An 18,574-nucleotide genomic window follows, 5' to 3' on the forward strand; every position below is an offset into this window, starting at 1 on the left:
AGCTCAGTAGGGCAGATGTTCACCGTCTTTGGGACTCCCCGACTCCTGCAGGGCCCAGGGCCACCGCCCTTTGGTGGCAGTCCTTGGAATTGCAGGCACAGCCTCCCCTCTCAGCCAAGCTCCTCCCTGTCCTCTGCCTCCCACCCGCCCTCACTCCCTGCACAGGACAGGCGCGGAGGAAGGGGGGTAGGTCACCCGGAGCGCGTGGGGCCAGAGCCCAGGGATTCTGGCCAGGGGCCCTGTCTGTCCCGGGCTGGAGGGCTCCGAGGACAGCAGGAACCTACCCTGCACCATCCCTGGGGTAGAGGTGCCACCTGCGGCTTGAGAGAGGGGCTCCGTGAGCAAGGGGAGCCGGCTGGCAGTGACCACCCTGAGCCAGGCAGGGATGCCCTTGGGCCTGGGCTTTGCTGCCGCTGCAGGACTGTAGTTCGTGAGGCCAGGGTGGGGTGGGGGCAAAGTGGGCCCAGGACACTGGTGGGACAGCCCGGCAGGCAGGACAGCCCGGCTGTCTGCGAGGCCTGGGCGGTGGGAGGCCTCCAGCCAGCCTGAGGGGGGTGTGCCAGGGCCGCTTCCCAGCAGACGCCCACTCAGGACGCACCGGCTCCTCCACACGCAGCCTCTGAGCAGAGCTGGTGGCGGCAGGCGCCCTCGTCCCGGCTCTGGGGGCTCGAGTCCTTCCACAAAGCAGAACCCCCGTCAAGGGGTGGGAGCCGCCTCCCTTCCGAGGAGGCAGGGGCAGAGCCCGCCCCACGCGTGCCCTCCGTCCTCTCCTCATTACTTCTCGGAGTCTCTGGGCAGGGCCGGCTGCTCGGTCCCTTCCCACCCGATGGTCCCACCCCCGGCCAGGCCCCAGGGCTCCCTCAGACGGGGCGGGCGTTGTCTCCTGAGCAGTAGGCAGGACACCCCCAGACTCAGCATCCGTATCCTGAAAGCAAGCACCCCTTGGGCCTCTCCCTGCTGGAGCCAGCTCAGACCGGTTCCAGCCGGTCCAAGTCAGTGCTCAGGCCCTCCAACCTGGCAACTTGTTGTCATGGCAACCACAAGCGGGAGGTTTCCATCAGCTGCTCCCATGAGTGATGGTCGCGCCTTGGGCTGATTAGGGAGCCCAGGGTACCTCTGCAGGTAGGCAGACAGGCGCCAGGACACAGCCGGAGCCCGGGCTGGACAGCTCAGAAGGGGGACAGGGACATGGGGGCCTGGCCAGGAGCCCACGTTCCTGGGGGCAGCAGTCCTGTGTGGTGGTCGGGTCTTGCCTCCTTCGGCCCAGCCAGCCCCAAGTCCCAGGGGATGGCGAGATAGACAAGTGTGGCCAGCCCGACCCCCAAGGCCACAGGAGGCCCCCCCTCCCAGTCAGGCACAGGGTCCCCCTGGGAGCTGCCCTGAGGCCAGGCTCCTTGTGTGCTCCTGCACGGTGGCCTGGAAGCTCCACCAGTCCTGGACACACGTGCTCCTGGGAGACCCCCCACCCTGGGCAGCTGGGGAGGGGCAGGGGGCTCCTGCCTAGGCTTGAGGGGGGCCACAGAGGGTCTGATGCCAGGTGCTGGAGGCTATGGGGGGCCGCCTCCCGGGGGGGGGGGCCAGCACAGCACAGGGACAGCAGGGGCGGTGCCGGGCAAGGCGGCCGCCCACCCCACAGCCCAGCCAGGACGGGGACAGGCAGGAAAAGGACACACCCCGCAGGCTGCAGTTTGTGGAAACATTTTAATTCGAGGATTCTTAGATACAGTGGTTAACGTGTTGCCCACAGTTCCTGACCAGTTACGAGACGCCATGCCGGGAACACACCCTCTCCCTGACATCGGCCACAGGTCACATTCCAGAGTGCTCATGTTACAAGATTCACATCTTTGCTAACCCGAGGACTGTGGTACAAAGGAAACATTTCATTAGCTGAAGTCACTACAGTTGGCTAGAAACATCAATTACTTTAGAATACTTTAACTATAAAATATATTGAATTTCCATATACATTAACCATATACATTGTTAACTAATACTAAATGTAGTTCAGTCATTACAAAATAAGACATTCGGGAGCAAGCTACAAATATACAACCCGGCTGGATCCCCAGGTGAGGAAGGCCCTCCGCATTAGAAACAAACTGCAAAGAGCAAACCGAGAGCTCAGCGACCCGACAAAATGTACAGCTAAGAAAGCGAACAAGGCACTCGTACCTCAGAGCCACCGGAGTGCCGCCAGCCCTGGGGCCTGCGGGAGTCACCTCTACCCTCGGAGATCCCTGGCTGGCGGCTGGTGGCCCACATGGACCAGAGGGCGCCGAGCTCCTTCCTCCCGGGGCCCGCGGCCAGCTCTCTGCACTCCTGTGCCTGTGGGGGCCTTGGTCTGTGCCCGAGCCTCGGGCACCCAGCTCTAGCGCTGAGGGCGTTCAGGGCGCTGGCCTGATCCAGCCTCTGGGCTCCAGGGCAGGTCCGCCGAGCGCCCCGTCCACTGCGCCTGCCGGCCAGGTCAGGGGATGGGCGCTGGGCCTAGTCCCTGCAGGACTCCCCCAGACCCCCGCGCCTCCTGGCAGAGCTGGGACCTGCACTCAGCTTCCCAGCAGTGGACGGCGGCTCAGCCACCAGCCCCGGGAAGCCCAGAGGATGGGCCGGCCAGCCCTGCGGCGCCAGGCTCGAGGTCCCGTCCTGTGCTCAGAAATCCTCAGGATAAGGATGTGGGGACAGTGGCGCCTTACTCAGGGTTCTGGTGCCATGACAACGCCCAGGGCCCGTCCACCTGCGCCCAGGGTGGGGCCGACAGGCCGGGAAGCGCTGGAGGGCAGCAGCTGGAGGCGCCAGTCGCTGGGGGGCAGCAGGGCGGCCTCCTCAGGACTCGGGGGAAGGGCACGTGGAGGCAGAGGGCTGCCCCCAGGCCAGGCCGGCGAGGGCGCAGCGCACAGATGGGGAGGGGCAGACGCCGCTGTCCACAGCCAAGGGGCCATTGCTGCGGCCTGGCACTGCGGGTGCGCACACGCCAGCGGCCTGTCTGGACAGCCGCGCCGCCCGCTCTGCCCCACGAGCTTCGCAAGGCTCTCGGTGCCAGCGCCGACTCGGCCAGATCTGAACTGTCTAGAACTCTACCACGGTCCGGGGCGGGGAGAACACAGTCCTATTTACAAAGAACCGGGACAGAAGAGGCGCATCCGGAAGCAGAGACGTGAGAAGTGCTTGTCGCTGGCCTGGCCGCGACGCTGGGCCTCCAGGCTGGTGCTCGCAGGGCCTGCACAGAGGGGAGGGCACTCCGAGGCCTCCTCACACTTTTAATGACAATAATGCAACAAAAACCTTTATATAAACAGTTTATTTACTCTAAACAGCAACACAGACAGAACGCCATAGAAACACAAAGGAAGTGATGCGGTCAGACGCGCTGGCTTCGGATCTGAGGCTCAAGAGCAACACGCCCCAGACACCGGAGGACAAGGCGGGCGGCCGTGTGGTTTCTCTTCTGTACAGCCGGCGGGGCCAGGTGAGCCAGGCCAGGTGAGAAGCATGCCTGCGGCAGAGCGGAGGAAGCGAGCTCCAGGGACTTACCCAAGTATAAAAGTTTATAATTTTACAGCAGTTGAAATACTGACATCAATATTAAAATAAAAGCAAGTTTTACATAACAATCAAAAATACAAAAGACTGAAGGAAGAGACCCTGTATGAAAAACTGGGCAATTCAGCGAATCAAGAACTGTGTCCCGTGGCGGCAATGGAAGATGGCGCCCACCCAACCCTCCCCCGGTGACTAGTAATTGTACGGAGCAACTTTAGATTTGCAAAAATGTTGTAAACAAGTTCTTGCCAAACCAATCCCTTCCTTTCTGTGGTGCCACAGGTCGCTGCTTATGAGGGCGCAAACTTCTTAGCTTGTGCTCGAACCCTTTTCTCATACTCCACTCTGTTTTGGCTGAGGAGGTCAAGAGAGAAGAGACATGTTAGAAAGGCCAGCGCTGGGCCCGTGCCGGACTGAGGCGGCTGCGCCCAGGAAGGCTCCAGACGCCCGCAGCACGGGGCCTCCTGGCAGAGCGCGTGGCCCGGGGAGCTGTGCTCGGCAGGGCAGCCCGAGGGTCGCCGAGACCAGGCCAGCGGGAGCAGGGAGGAAAGGAGGCCACGTCTGGTGGACACAGTGACAGTGGGGGGCAGGGACAGCAGCCTCTTGGGCACAGCGGCCCCGCTGGGCAGGGAGGCAGCTCAGGACCAGAGGTGGGTCCACACCACGGGTGCCTGCAACAGTGTAGCCTGTGCTGAATCTGCGCTTCTAACTAGCCATCGGTCTTAACTGGCCACCAATCTTAACTAGCCACAGATCCTAACTAGCCATCGATCTTAACTAGCCACCGATCCTAACTAGCCATCAGTCTTAACTAGCCACCGATCCTAACTAGGCATGGGTCTTAACTAGCCACCAATTCTAACTAGCCACAGATCCTAACTGGCCACCGACCCTCACTAGCCACCAATCCTAACTAGCCACAGATCCTAACTAGCCACCGATCCTCAGTAGCCACCAATCCTCACTAGCCATCGATCTTAACTAGCCACCGATCCTAACTAGGCATCGGAGGTTTCTTTTGTGGAAGTTTGAGACAGTGGTTACTTTCAAGAACATTGACTGGGCTGGGTGTGGTGGCTCATACACCTGCAATCCCAGCACTCCGAGAGGCCGCGACCAGCTTGAGCAAGAGTGAGACCCCGTCTCTACTAAAAATAGAAAAATTAGCTGGGCATGGTGGCGCCTGTAGTCCCAGCTACTCAGGAGGCTGAGGCAGGAGGATCGCTTCAGCCCAAGAGTTGGAGGCTGCAGTGAGCTAGGCTGACGCCACTGCACTCCCACCCTGGAGACAGAGTGAGACCTTGTCTCAAAAAACCAAAAACAAAACATAATTGCTAAACGTTATTTGCTCCCAATTCTCAAAATAGAGGGTTTTTCCACCAGGCTCTCGGCCCCGGGGGCAAAGGGCAGGAAGGGGCCCAGCCTGAGTGTGGAATGAGGGGGCAGCTCGGTGAGCAGGACTCGAGCTGGACCTCCGCGTGGGGCTCAGCCCCAGACAGCTGAGAAGACAGGGTGCACAGGCCGCCCAGGCGGGTGAGTGGCGGGTGAGTGGCGGACACTGCTCCTGGGCGTGGCAGGGGAGCAGCGCGCCAGGCCTGCATGTCTGTGCACGTGGTGTGTGAAGCTCCCCAGGGAGCCAGCCTGCTCTCAATGGGGCGCTGCACCCCCCTACTGTGGCCACCTGCGGCCCAGGCCCCAGGGCTAACAGGCCGGGGGGACTACGGCGCAGATGGGCTATGGGGCGAGAGCAGAGCTGCACCGCCGTGCACGCCCGTCCTGGGACGTGGGTCAGAGCCACGGCGCACCCCACCCTGCACCCTGCTCCTAACCCTGCACCCTGCTCCTAACCGGGGGCCCAGCTCAGGCTGCCAGGCTGGCCCAGGGCAGAGGAGCTCAGCGAGCGGGCGGGCGGGCGCAGGAAGGACAGGAGGGGCAGCCAGGAGGGGCAGCCGTGCCCCAAGGCCTTCAGCGACACGAGAAAAGGGAACTGGAGCTCTCGGGTACACTCCACAGAAGGTGCTTTTGAAGTGGATGTTTGCAGGAGAAAGAACATTTTGTTCTAAGTGAAGTGAAGTGGTGCCACCCAGCCGGCGGCGGTGAGCTGAGGTGACACAGGGCGTGAAGCCGCACAGCAGGGACCCGCTGGCCTCGGGGCTGCGGGTGCAGAGCGGCCACTACAGCCCCGCCGAGGCTGGCGAGTTGGGACCACAGACAGGAGCCGCGGCCGCAGCCCCGAGGGCCGGCCAGGAGAGCACTTTCTGTCTCACGGGCGGCTCCGCCGCTGTGAGCCGTCAACTCTGCCGCTGCCTCTCCGTGGCGGCTGGCCAGGTGAGCGGCCGTGTCCGTGGGAGCCAACAGCATCTCACAGAGCCACCAGCGCACAGCAGGCGGGAGCAGGGGCAGGAGTCCAGCCTCGTCCCGCCAGGCCCACGCTCGGCGGCAGCTTGGCGACTGAGCCAGGGCCAGGGGACTGATCAAAGCCGAGCCGTTCCGCTCCCCGCCTGGGGCCTGTGAGCTGCCCGTGGCTACCAGGAAGGGCCCCTTGCCAACACCTGGGCTGGGCCCGCACCCGGGCAGAAAGGCATGTCCCACGACCTGGCATTTCTCCTCGCACCATGTGCCAGCGGCTTCGCGGTGGCCAATCCTGCCTCGGCCTTCCCTCCTGGCCGGCCCGTCCAGGAACCGCCCCCTGGGAGGCACAGGCCCTGCTGCCCAGGTGGGACTGGCTGGCCCCGTGGCCCGGCAGGCAAGGCTGGGCGTGGGGCAGCTGCCCAGCAAGCCCCTCTGGTCCCAAGCTGTGGGGCGCCCGAGACTGTCCGCAGAAAGCCCCCCAGCCCATTCCTCAGGCGGGTGGGGACAATTGCTGAAAGTTACAGGTGCAGTGTGGGGTCAGAGCCCCCAGCCCAGCTTCCTGAGGACCCACCAGTCCAGCCCAACAGGCTGGCCGGCAGGACCAGGGGACCCTGCTGCCCTGGCACCAGGTTAACCACTCAAGTCCTGACTGGCTCCAGGCCCTCCTCCTCAGCACAGGTGGGGGACACATGGCCACGGGGACCCCTCTGGCCACAGCGGCACCTCGTAAGGCCAGGACGGGGGCCCAGGGCCTCAGTGAGGTCGCCACTGAGCCGCGTGCGCCACTCCTGCCGGGCCACGCCTCACCTACCGTGGGAGCCACGAGTGTGGTGGGCACGTGGCAGGGCAGGGACACAGGACACGGCCCTCAGCGTGGCCTCCCACCCTGGCGCTCAGCGGGCCTTCTCCTTGGAGCTGGCCACAGCTCTCCAGGGACGGTGGCACACGAGAGCCCACGTCACCCGACCTCCTGCTCCCCCCACCAAAGCCCTGGCCGTACCAGCTCCTGCCCACCACGGACCCCTGCACACGGCACCCAGGGCCCACGGGCCTCGCCCGGCCCCGACCTCTCGCGTCACAGTGCCGCCCCGGCCCCCACGCCGCGCGAGCCTGCGTCTGCGCCCCTGCCAGGCGGCCGACACAACACCAGGAAGGAGGCTGTGGCCGGCGGGGCCAGGCGCCACTCACCAGTAGATCGTGTAGGCCTCTGCTTGCGCTGGGTCTTGGATATTTGGTTCATTTAGAAGTTCCTGTATTCCTAGTAAGATCTGGGCGAGAGAAAACATACAGTTGGCGCCGCAGCGTGGAAGGCGGCTCCCCAGACAGCGCAGGGCGGCCCGGCCCCGTACCTGTTTGATCGTGATGGCCGGCCGCCAGTCCTTGTCCTCCTCCAGGATGGACAGGCACACCGTGCCCGAAGGGTACACGTTCGGGTGAAATAATGGCGGTTCAAATTTACCTGGCGGACGAGGAAAGGAAACGCTTTTTGGAGGCAGCTGCTGTCCCACAGAGTAACGTCCTCCCAGGCGCCCTCCTCCCCACGCCGGGCACCTGGAAGGCGGCCAGGTATCTGGCCAAGAACGCTTCAAAAAAAATAAATAAATAAAACTGTGGCCACAGGGAGACAGAAGCGGAACAAGCACACACTGTCCTGCGAGCAGCAGCCTGCAGGACACGTCTAGGTTCCTGGACCTAGGGGGGCGGCCCTCCTCCCGCCTGCCCTGTGCTCTCGCTCTGCACCCCGCGGGCCCTCTGGCTGCTGCCCACGGTGCCCGTTCTGTTCTCCACGCACCCGGGCTGTCACGGAGCGCTGCCGCAGGCACTCGGGGGCACACACGCCGGCCTCCTGCCGAGCGTCTACTCCCTACGGCGGGCTGGGCCCAGCGTCCGCAGACACGGCGAGCGTCCGCGCGCTCCCGCTGCTCCGCGCCCTTGGCCGTCTGCTCTTCCGTGAGGACAGCAGGGTCCCCCCGGGGCCGGCTCCGCTCCCGGGGGAAGAAGCCACACGTCCCTGTGTTTAGTGGTCAGGCGGACGGCCTCCTCTGGGAAGGCCCGTGTGGCCTCACGGTGGCTGGCCTGTTCCCTACGATTCACAGGAGCTCTTGACAAGTCAGAAGTGCTGAGATGCACACGTCGCCCTCCTCTTTCCCTCCCACGGGGTCTTCTGAGGCAAAGATGTTCTTCTCATTTTCCATGTGGTTCAAGTGGGCAATTGCCCCCCATAGGTGGCACCTCCTGTGCTTCCTGGTTAAGACATCTTTGTCCATCCCACCTTCCCCTGACGTCCTCCACAAGCCACAGCACTCTGCGTCCCCATGGCACCACAGTCCGCTGGGAAGGTGCCTGTCTGTGGCGGGAAGAGGCTGAGCTTTCTCTTCTCCCACTGGGACATCCCAGCGGGCCACGTGCGCAGCCTTTCCGGATGCTCCACTCTGCGCCACGGGCTGCGTCCCTGCCTTCACACCAACCCCGGCGTCTCAGTCACCGCGTCCCCTGGCAGGTCTCGGTATCTGACGGGGCGCTCTGCCCAGCCCACTGACGGTGTGGGTTCCCGCCACCCACTGGGCCCAGCCAGTCCTGCCCTTTGCACTTCTGCACACGCTTAGGGCTGCCGGACGAGTTCCGAGTTCCGCGAAGCATGCCTGAGCCGCTGGGACCGCAGGACCTGACGACAAGCCCGGAGAGAACCGACACCTGCACAGCACCGCGTCTTCCGGTCCCCGCGGCGGAGCCTGGGCCGCCCTGACTTGCCAGACACGTTCTCCTGTTTCCAGCACTGAGCTCTCGAACCGATCTTTTGTGGGTCCAAGGAATCTGATGCTACTGGAAATAGCACAGTTTCAAACCTTTCCTTTGTTGAAATGACGTGAAAATTCATTTTTGTACGTTAACTTCTTACACTGCAGCCTTAAAGGAGGGCCCGTCTGCAGCCGTGGCCTCCCTTCCCAGCTCTCCCGGGGTCTCTCCGCCTCGCCCTGCTGCGTCTGCTCGGAACTCCAGTCCACTGAACTGATGCAATGAAAGTAGCCGTGTTGTCTAAGAAACTGTTTTAATCAATACTTGCCCACGGCAAAAACATTCAAACAGCAAAGGACAAGCCCGAATGAAACAGGTCTCCGTCACAGTGTCACCATGTTACCACCACCCGGTGACAGGCCACGTTCTTCCGGGAGGTGCCGGCCGTGGAAACCGCGCTCCTGCCACACCCACGGGTCAGCAGAGCGAAGCGCACAGCCCGGCCTGTCGCGCAGGTGCTCTCCCAGGTGCCTGCACCCGCGGACTCGTCACTAGCCAGCGTTGCTGGTTTCTAGCTGCGAGAGGGTGGGGACTTACCGCGTCCCCTGAGTTTTGCTAAACTGCATTCAGATCACTTATCCAGCGGCAGCCACTGTTCCGAACGTGGCCACCGTGTCCCACCGCCTTCTCAGGGAGCAGACGCGGCACAGTGGGGGTGAAGCCGTGCAACAGCCCAGGGGCAGCGAGGGCCCCGCAGACCCGCAGAGGGCGAGGCTCTGAGCAGTGTCCTGCACGTCCGTCGCCCAGGGCTGCGGCCTCGTGGGCACCAGGTCCGTGGGCTTCATCACCGACAGCCACCCAAGGTCCAGGCAATCTTGGCCCAGAGCTGAGCCCGTTACACGCACCGCCCATCCCTGGGGCTGGGGACAGACTCACACCAGGGCCCAGCAGGGTCAGGGGTCAAAGTCGGGTCCTCTCCCTCCCAGCACCACCTGTACCTCCCTGGGGCAGATCGGCGACCGCCGGGACACCCAGCGTCTCTGCTACTCACACTTTGGGGGCGAGGACGGGTAGTCGTCTTTGAAGAGCATGCGCAGCTTGAACAAACCGCCTTCCCATGGAGTCTGCGGGGAGAAAGCACGGTAAGGTGTGCTGCGCGCCTGGGAGGAGAGCACTCGCGTCTGCTGCCTGGCACCCAGGACGGCCACGACGCCCGGCCTGCCCCCCAGGGGACCATGGAGACCCCACTGGGCCCGGGGGAGCCAGGAAGAGCCTCCCAGGGAAGGAGCAGAGGCAGGAGGCAGCCTCAGCGGGTGGGACCCGCCCCGGGGGGGAGGGGCTGCTGTGCGCCCTGCCCCCGGCAGGGCCTTCCTGCCAGCTCCCGGCCCCCCGTCTGGCCTGGACAAGGCACCTCTGCTGCTCCACAGTCTGACACCTGTCCTAACGTCCCCCTGGAAAGGGGACAGCAACAGGGCATCTGCCTCACCCCAACACAAGGGCCAGAGGATGGGCCCATGGGCCCTCAACAGATGACAAACGCAAACCACATCGCCCCTCAGGTAGAGCCGAGCCCAGCAGGCAGGTGTGCAGGGGGGGACAGGTGGGGGTGCCTGGCCCCATGCATCCCCCAGACACCTTCCTTAACTGTCAAGAAGAGCTGTCCGTAGACACGTGCCTGGGGTCACTGCTGACCCCCACTGTCAAACGCTGCAAACGTGCCGGGCAACGAGGACAGGGGAGCAGGGCCAGCACCAGGGCCCCAGCAGCGAGTGGGGTGGCCACGCCGGCCTCTGTGCCAGGCAGGCTCTCCAGGACATCCCCAGCTCAGGCCGTGTCACCCACCACCACGGCTCTGCGTCCCCAGCCACGCACCAGGGGCCTGTCCTCCCGAGTGCCCCACAGCCCAGCTCTGCTTCCTTCTGGTTAGTCACAGTTGTCACCTGAACCTGGCTGGCACCTTCTGACCTCACGTCCTGCCAGGGGGGCTGAGGCCAGAGCAGAGGACTCGCGATGACTATAGCCCACGACAAGTGTGGGCGTCACACACGAGTGGCATTTGAACTCGAACCTCTCCCAGCTCTGCCTCCTGAACCTTCTGTCAACTGTGCCGGTGGCCCTTACCCCCTTCTTTCCTGGAATGGCGCACTCCCAGTTCATGAGGTTCATCGTGCCATCGGGATTTTTTGTCGGGACAGCCACAAAACCCTGAGGGAAAACAACCACGGAAGCAGGTCAGCGCGGGGGCATCCCAGAGGACAAGCTGGCGAAACGCCCCCGCCCCCCGCTGCTCAGGGACGAGGCTGCTTACGAAAGGGTGGTCTTTCCTCCACGCCTTCCTCTCCTGGGCGAGTCTGCTGAGGGCGATTCCCGACATGTTCGCAGTCCCTGGAACAGACGGGGCGGCAAAGGGTCAGAGGCAAAGCTGGGCTCCTGCTGCCCACTCGCGCACCCTGGGCAGGTCGGATGCCTCCCTGCGCCACCCCCAGCCGCAGGCTCTGACACACACAGTGGCCTGTTCCACGGTTCAGAAGACAGAGGCTCAGAGGGGCCACAACACAGCTGCTGGGCCGTGACCTGCCGCACCCTCTTTCCACACACGCTGTGACAGGTCAGGGTGACGGGGGCCCCATTCTCCCACCAGACTCCGTAGGAGAGGAGGGACCAGGCAGGAACGTCCGGAGCGCTGGCCTGAATGGGGCATTGCCCTCCAGGTGCGTGAGATGTGGGGGTCCCCAGCTCAGAATCAGGGCTCCGAGTTTAGATTCAGGCCTGGCCAGGAGGACACAGCCGTTACTCTTGAAGACAGGGCGGAGGACAGTTAAACCTGTGGACGCGACGCCTCAGGCCCCGCCACCTGTCTGCCGGGGGACAGCCAGGCCCTTCGGGGGGCTGCTCAGGCTCAGAGCCCGCAGCGCTCAGGGAGCAGGCCCAGGGTGACCGTCCCGGCACTGCGGCCCCCGTGGACAGGGCAGCAGCCTCCACGCCACCCCCGACCGCCACCCCCGCCAGCTGCCATCCACACCCTTCGCCACGAGAAATCAGTGCTCAGGTGACAAAACTTGCTGGAGAATTCCAACCTAAGTGTGTGTGTTGGTCTTCAAAGTCCGTGAAACCACTGAAGGTGCCCAAGGCAAGAGCTTAAACACCAAACAGGCTTTACCAAGACGAGTGACTGTTTCCCGCAAGGGCTGGACCGCAGCCCTCCCAGTTCACGTGGGGGGTCCCGGGCGACCGGCCTCCTTTCTGCTCCTCGGAGGGAAAGGGCCCAACACCTGAGCACCGCCGTGGCCCCTCGGCAGCACCGGGATCCTCCACGGGGTTTGGAGGAACCGGCCTCGTGCCAGGCTCCCAGGTAGCTCCTGCTCAGCACCTGGGCCTCCACACAGGCTGGGGGCATCTCCATCCCCCGCCCTCAGGGACAGCAAAGGAGACCCCGAGCCACTCGCCCCTGAGGGCAGAGCCGCCCCTCGAGGTCGGCTGCTTTCCCGCCGCAGCCCCGGCCTGGCCTGGCACGACTGTGGTGCCCGGGATGCAGATGGCACCTCGCACCACCCAGACAGAGCAAGCGGCCCACGAACCCCACACAGCCCGACCCACGTGAGTGCTGCACCCCCGCAGCACAGCCGCTCTCACGACAGCCGCGTCACCTGGCACTTGTTAGAAAGGCAAACGCTGTCCCCAATGGGCCCACTGAGTCAGGAATCCAGGGGCACACCTGGGTCTTAGGTGGCGCTAGGACGACTTTTCCCAAGAGGTCAGCAAAGTGGAAGGAGGGGCATTAGGACCACCATCCCAGAAACCCCGGGCTGTCCCCAGTGCCACCCCAAGAACCCCAGGGTCCAGGAGCCCTTGGGTGAGGTTACTCCAGGCCGCCAGACCACCCATTGGACATGGCACATTTTCGTAATTTCGGACACTCCTGGTGTTCTAAGAGAAAGGGAAGGTGAAAGCAGCAAAGTCCTGCAGCAGGATGCAGGTGTCGGTGGCACGTGGCGGAGGAGCACGCAGTTACAGCTTCCTACCTGCCCCGACCTCAAGGCTGAGTCCAAGGTAGGTGACACCAGGCTTGGCCCAAACTGGAATCTCTCTTTACGGCACAGATCCCAGAGTTGTGGCGCGCCTACTCCCTCCTCGTAGGGGAGATGCGCCTGTCTGAGAAAGCGTAGCCGCTAAGGCTCAGGCCTCCCAGAGCGTCCGCCCCTTCCCCAAAGTTCCCTGTGCACCCTCCTAAGCAGGGGGCAGCCCGAGGACACGGGCTCCCGGGTGGGGGAGTGCTGGGGGCTGAGACAGAAAGGAGGGTGGTCAGGTTGGAACCTGCCAGGGCAGAGCCAGCGGAGATGACCGGCCTGGCCCAGGAGCAGAAGGGCCCAGGCAGGGGCAAGGGGCAGTCCCGAAGGCAGAGCTGCAGAAGGGAGCGCCAGGAGCTTGTTCTGAAGGCTGTCTCTGGGCGGGACGTGACAGCAGGAACCCAAGGTCTGAAACTCTTTCCACATGTTTCTCAAAACCCTCTGGCTGTTCCAGGACAGTTCCACCCAACCCCAGGGCCCGGGGAGTCCCCTGCCCCCAGGCTCAGCACTCTCTAGCTTCCCTGACCCCAGGCCGAGGCCCCCACCCTGTCCAGTGCAAAGCAGCCCGCTAAGTGACGGTTTCAGCGAAGCTTAAGGTCCCCAGAGTCTGAATGGGGCTACACATCAAGAACAGGTCCCTGAAACCCCCAAGCCAGCACTTCAGACACCAATGAGCCACAGGTACTGTCACAAACCACAGGTACTGTCACAGGGAAAGCTCACAATGCTCCGGAGGAGCCCACCTGTGCAAGGATGTGGGGACCCTGCCTGCCTCTCCTAGCACCTGGCTGTGGTCGTCCCAGGTATGAAAGGCAATGCAGGGCGGTCCTGTGAGATTCCCCGCACCTGCTGCCAAGGCCTGCCTGCTTCTTGAACATCCTCTGCCCCAAAACACCGCGGTACCAGAGGCTGGTCTCACAGGAGACACAGCACCAGCAGAGCAAGGAGCCACAGGTGCACACCAGTCCCAGACAGAAGCCTGCTCTCCAGGAGCCCCGTCTGCACCGCTATCGGCTCCCAGCATCCAGGAGAAAGCAGCCAGTTTGTTACAATTTAATCACAACACAGAACCACTGACTCAAAACCCCACTTAAAATCAAACCTGCCTCCCCAAATTAATAGAGAGGCACTTAAGGAGCAGCTAAGAGTCACTAGAGGCTTCTGAGCAGGAAAGTTTTATGAGGTAAAGACAAAAATATCCCCAAACTATTAGAGACAGGCAAGGCACAAACACCTGCAGGGAACAGGAGCCCTGGGCATGCCAGCACAGCGAGAGGTCTGCAGGGGCTGCACTTTAACCTGTTCTTCTCATCTTGCTCCCCTGGTTGACAAGCACGGACCTCAGCGCTACTTACTGGCTGTGTGAGTGTGGGCAAGGCATTTCCCCGACCTCAACTTACTCATCTGTATAACAGGGGGCGATGCCATAACGGGTTTGGATGAGAAGCCTCTGCCCAGATGCAAACTCTCCCAGACTTGGGAAGGTAACACTTCTGCAAGCTCCAAGCTCACCAGGGTGAGACCCTCACCAGGCTGCACCTGACCTCTGTCCCAGGACCCCAGGCTGTTTCTGAAGCAAGGTCCCAAACCCTGAGACACACCACAAAAAGGCACGGCAGCAACCATTCCAAAGACGTAGGGAGGGGACTCTTTGTGAGGAAGCCAGGACAGACTTAGGATCCACCGTTTGCTGTTGGATAGGTTCTGTACTCAAAGGCAACATTTCCTTAAGAGCAAGAAACATTTGGGGTAAAACCTATAAGGGAAACAAACAAAAACCCCAAAACACAAACACAGTTACTTTGCAATCCGAGGAACTTTCAAATTTTGCAAACCAAATCAGTTAATTCTGCTACTTATGGGTGACTGCAGGCCACAACTACAAGCCTAATCATCTCCTTACCGTCCTCCTACTCGCGTAACCACCTATCCCACCCCACTGAATTGGCACAAAGCGATCCCCAAAAGAGAACAAAACTCTCCCTCCGTGAGGCGCCGACGTGCAGGGTCCCACCAACTGCAACAGCGTCGCTGGAGGCGCAAGCAAACTTGGACCCGTTTTGACTGCGAGACACCGAAAACAAGCCCACGCACCTGCCCCCACCCCCCGAGCCCGCATCCCGCGACCCCGGACTCTCAATCCTTCCCGCCGTCCGTCCTCTCCGGGCAGGAGGGCGCCACGGCTGGGCGCGACCAGACCCCGGAAACGGGCTCCCCGCGGCGAGCAGGGCCCGGTGTCCGCGCCCGGCTGCAGGCGGACCCGGCCAGCGCGACCGGCCGGCGCGAAGGGCGAGTGCGCGGTCGCGGCGAGCGGGCCCGGGCCTGCGCCCAGCCCGGAGGCCTGCGGCGGCCCCGTGGCGCGACAGTGCGGAAGAGCCGGCGGCCTCGCGGCCCGTGGGAAGCCGGCGCGGCGGGGCGGGTTGCGGGAGGCGGAAGCCCTGCCCCGCCCGGCCCGCGCTCACCTCGGGCGGCCGCGGCCCCGGCGAGCGTCGCGGACAAGCGGAGGGCCGAGCGGGGCGGCGGCGGCGCTTCCCTTTGTCTCGGGACTTCCCTCCGGAGCCCGCTCCGCGCGCAGCCCGAGAGCTCCGAGGACCCCGGCGCGGGCGGGGCGCGCGGGGCGGGGCCTGGCCGGGGCTGCCCTCCGCGCGCCGGTCCCGCGCGCAGCCGCCTCCGCCCCGCGCCCCGCGCCGCCCGCGCCGCCGCGCGCCTCCTGCTGTCCGCGCCCCGCCGCCGCGCGCCCGCGCCTCGAGCCCGGCCCGGGAGCCCGGCCCGGCGGCGACTTTCCAGTCAGGCGGCGCCCTGGACACCTGCGCCCTTAAAGGAGCCGCGTCCCCGAAGTGAGGGAGCGTCTGCAAACTCCCCTTCGGGGTGCGCGCGTCCACTCGAGGACACGCCGGCGGGCCGCGGGAGAAAAGGGAGGCCGCGATCTCCAAGGGCTCCCCGGATGCCTGGCGGGCACCTCTCCGGGCGCAAGTCCCGGAGGTCTCCTTGAGGTCACGACCCGGGGCGGGGGGCCAAAGGCCACCGAGGCCTAAGGATCCCCCGAAGCGTCGCAGGACGGTGACGAACCCGGAGTTCAGCGCCCTGTGAAGCCCCTTGCAATTGGCCAGTTCGGGGCCGTGGGTGGGGCGTCCTCCGAATGCGCCCAATGAGCTGACCCCGTACGGAAGGCCGAGAGCTCGCACGACCGACGGGAGGAGAAGTGTGGACGCTCCCTAACCCGGGTGCCGGCCGCGGCGGGGGAGGGGAGCTGGGCCTGCGAGCCGGTGGGGGAGGGACGCCGGGCCCGCGGCCTCCAGCCGCCCCCGGCCCCGCACTGGCGCCCTCGGGCGCGCGGGACATCCCTTTGCCAACGAGCGACCTGTCCCGCCCCGCGCGGTGTCCCCGTCGGGCCCCCGCGCCCCACTTGGCAGACGGACAGGGGGCGCCCCCGCAACTCGGCCGGTCGGCGCCCCGGGATCTGGCAGTGGCAGGTGTCCCCGAGCCCCGACCGGGTTAGCCCCGGGGGTGCGCGGCGGGGCGCTAGTGGGGCAGCCTGGACGGCTAGTCGGGGAGCGGGGCGAGTTTCCAAGGCGGTGAGCTCTTGGACAGCTGGAAGTGACTTGCTTTTCATTAGTTCCCTCACTCATTCAGCCCTCCCTTCCCTCCCTTTTTCCTTCCTCCCTCACTCCTCCTCCTCCCTGGGTCCAGGGTCCCTTGCCCCATCACCCACATCTGGTCCTGTGCTCTCAGCGGATGAACCCCACATGCTCCCAGCTCCCCTTATGCCAGAGGAGTAGAAGCCCTGAGGGGTGTTGGAGGTCTCTGCTGGGCAGGCCAGGGAGGTCTGCAGTGGCCCAGAGAGAGGTGGCTATCGCGGGGGCGGGGGGGGGGGTAATCCTAGCACTCTGGGAGGCCAAGGCGGGAAGATCGCTCGAGGTCAGGAGTTCAAGACCAGCCTGAGCAAGAGCGAGACCCCATCTGTAAAAAATAGAAAGAAATGATCTGGATAGCTAAAATTATATATATAGAAAAAAAAATTAGCCGGGCATGGTGGTGCATGCCTGTAGTCCCAGCTACTTGGGAGGCTGAGGCAGGAGGATCGCTTAAGCCCAGGAGTTTGAGGTTGCTGTGAGCTAGGCTGACGCCACGGCACTCTAGCCCGGGCAACAGAGTGAGACTCTGTCTCAAAAAAAAAAAAAAAAAAAAAAGAAGGTTGTGGAACAGGAAGAACAGGACAAGGCCCTGGTTCCCGTCTGCTGGTGAGGGACGGAGGGGACACCAGCCCTCAGCCCTCATGCTCAGTTCCAGCCAAGGCAGAATTCTTGTCCTGGGGGACAGAGCTGTGAGGGGATTGGTGGGAGGGAGGGGGGCATTTAGCTGGAGGATGGGGTGGGGGTGAGGCAGGGAGGGAGGCCCTGACTGGGTCCAGCTCCCTGGGTGCAAAGGAGAAACTGAGGCTTGGAGAGGCAAGGGGTTTGTGCAGAAGCAGTGCATATAAAATCCCGGGGAAGCATCGGCCGGCTGCCAGGTCATGTGCCTGCCCTTGGCCAGTCCCTTTGTGGGGGAGCTGCCTGAGCGGGGTTGGGACCTCCCACTTCCCTGGGTGCCTGCTGGGCCTGGGCCTCTGTACACACGGGTTTGTGCACGGCTGGTTTAAACAAAGGAGGAAGCTCCACATGCAAAGCAAAGAGGTTGGACCTTACCTCAGAGCATATGTAAAACTAGCTCAAAATGCAGCAGAGACCTAAGCATAAGGAGCTAATACTGTAAAACTCTCGGAAGGAAACGGGGAAGTCCTTGGCATCGGATGGGGCAGTGATTGCTCAGACAGGACACCAGAGGCGCAGGCCACACTCAGCAGCAGATACACTGGATGTTATCGAAATGAAAAATGTGTGTGCCAAAGACCACTACTGAAGAGTGAAAACACAACCCACAGAGTGGGAGAAAATGTTTGCAAATTACACATCTGATGAGGGATTAACATCCAGCCCATATAAAAATCTACAACTCAGCTACCACAACAAAATGCCTCCTGCTCTGTCCCAGGCTCAGGTGCGCTCTGCTTGCTCCTCCACATGAGGGTCTTGCTGTGCAGGACGGCTGGGACGGGCTGGGACGTTGGGAAGACACTGCTAACCCCGCAGGACCCTTCACGCTCCCCAGGGAATCCGCCAACCCCAGAGGGCCACACTGCACACAGGCCGCCTTCCAGTGGCCCGGGAGGCTGGGCGAGTGAGGGTGATGCCCACTCCCTCCCACGCGGGGACAGGTGACAGCCCTCTAACTGTGCGCTTCTGACCTGGTTGGTCGTCACCAGGCTGCTGGTCCCTGTTCACGAGAACGGGGCGGTCTCTGTTTGCCTGGGCCGCGACCTGCAGCTGTGATCGCCTCTCGGGTCCCCAAAGAGAAGGAGCCGCATCGATGCCCATCACTGCTAACCGCCAAGGGGCCACAGTCGCCAAAGAGGCGGGGGCTGGCGGGCGCTCAGAATCCCGCAGGGGACCTGCCTCCCGCGGCGCGTCCCCAGCACCTGCGGGCGGAGTGCGCTGTGGGCGCCGGAGCCCCGCGACCACCGCCGGCGCTGGTGGGCCGGGACGTCCCCGCTCACTCCAGCGCGGAGAGCGCGCGGCCGGGGCGGGGATTCATGGCCCCCAGCCGTGGGGAGCGGACGGAAAAGCCACAGACCCGCGGGCGCGGGGCGGGGCCTGTCCTCGGCTCCGGTCCCGCCCCAGCTGGTCCCGCCTCTCTAGACCCCGCCTTCGGCCGGGCGGTCCCCTGCCCCGCACACCTGCTGCTTCCCGCCCGCGGGCTTTCGCACGCGCTGTCCCCTCGACCCGCGCCCTCCCGGCCCCGGCGCGCAGCCAGGCGGCTCCTTCCCTCCGCCCGAGTCGCCG

The 18,574-nt window shown here is 63.8% G+C and overlaps 1 protein-coding gene across 2 annotated transcripts; it reads right to left on the reverse strand.

Moving 5' to 3' along the window:
• Positions 1-1,694: 1,694 nt before the first annotated feature.
• Positions 1,695-18,353, reverse strand: UBE2I (ubiquitin conjugating enzyme E2 I). 2 transcript variants are annotated; one of them, XM_069487133.1, is made up of 7 exons: positions 17,980-18,353; positions 10,937-11,013; positions 10,750-10,833; positions 9,680-9,752; positions 7,242-7,351; positions 7,081-7,160; positions 1,695-3,894 (listed from the first exon to the last, which is right to left on the reverse strand). In XM_069487133.1, exons 1-7 carry the CDS (start codon positions 18,107-18,109, stop codon positions 3,831-3,833), a joined length of 618 nt encoding a protein of 205 aa, XP_069343234.1. In that variant the 5' UTR covers positions 18,110-18,353; the 3' UTR covers positions 1,695-3,830. The 2 variants fall into 2 exon arrangements, with proteins under 2 accessions (XP_069343234.1, XP_069343235.1); XM_069487134.1 differs by lacking the exon at positions 17,980-18,353 and adding an exon at positions 15,158-15,298.
• Between the last annotated feature and the right edge of the window lie 221 nt (positions 18,354-18,574).

Source organism: Eulemur rufifrons, chromosome 14 (genome assembly GCF_041146395.1).
Source record: "Eulemur rufifrons isolate Redbay chromosome 14, OSU_ERuf_1, whole genome shotgun sequence".
Taxonomy (NCBI): Eukaryota; Metazoa; Chordata; class Mammalia; order Primates; family Lemuridae; genus Eulemur; species Eulemur rufifrons.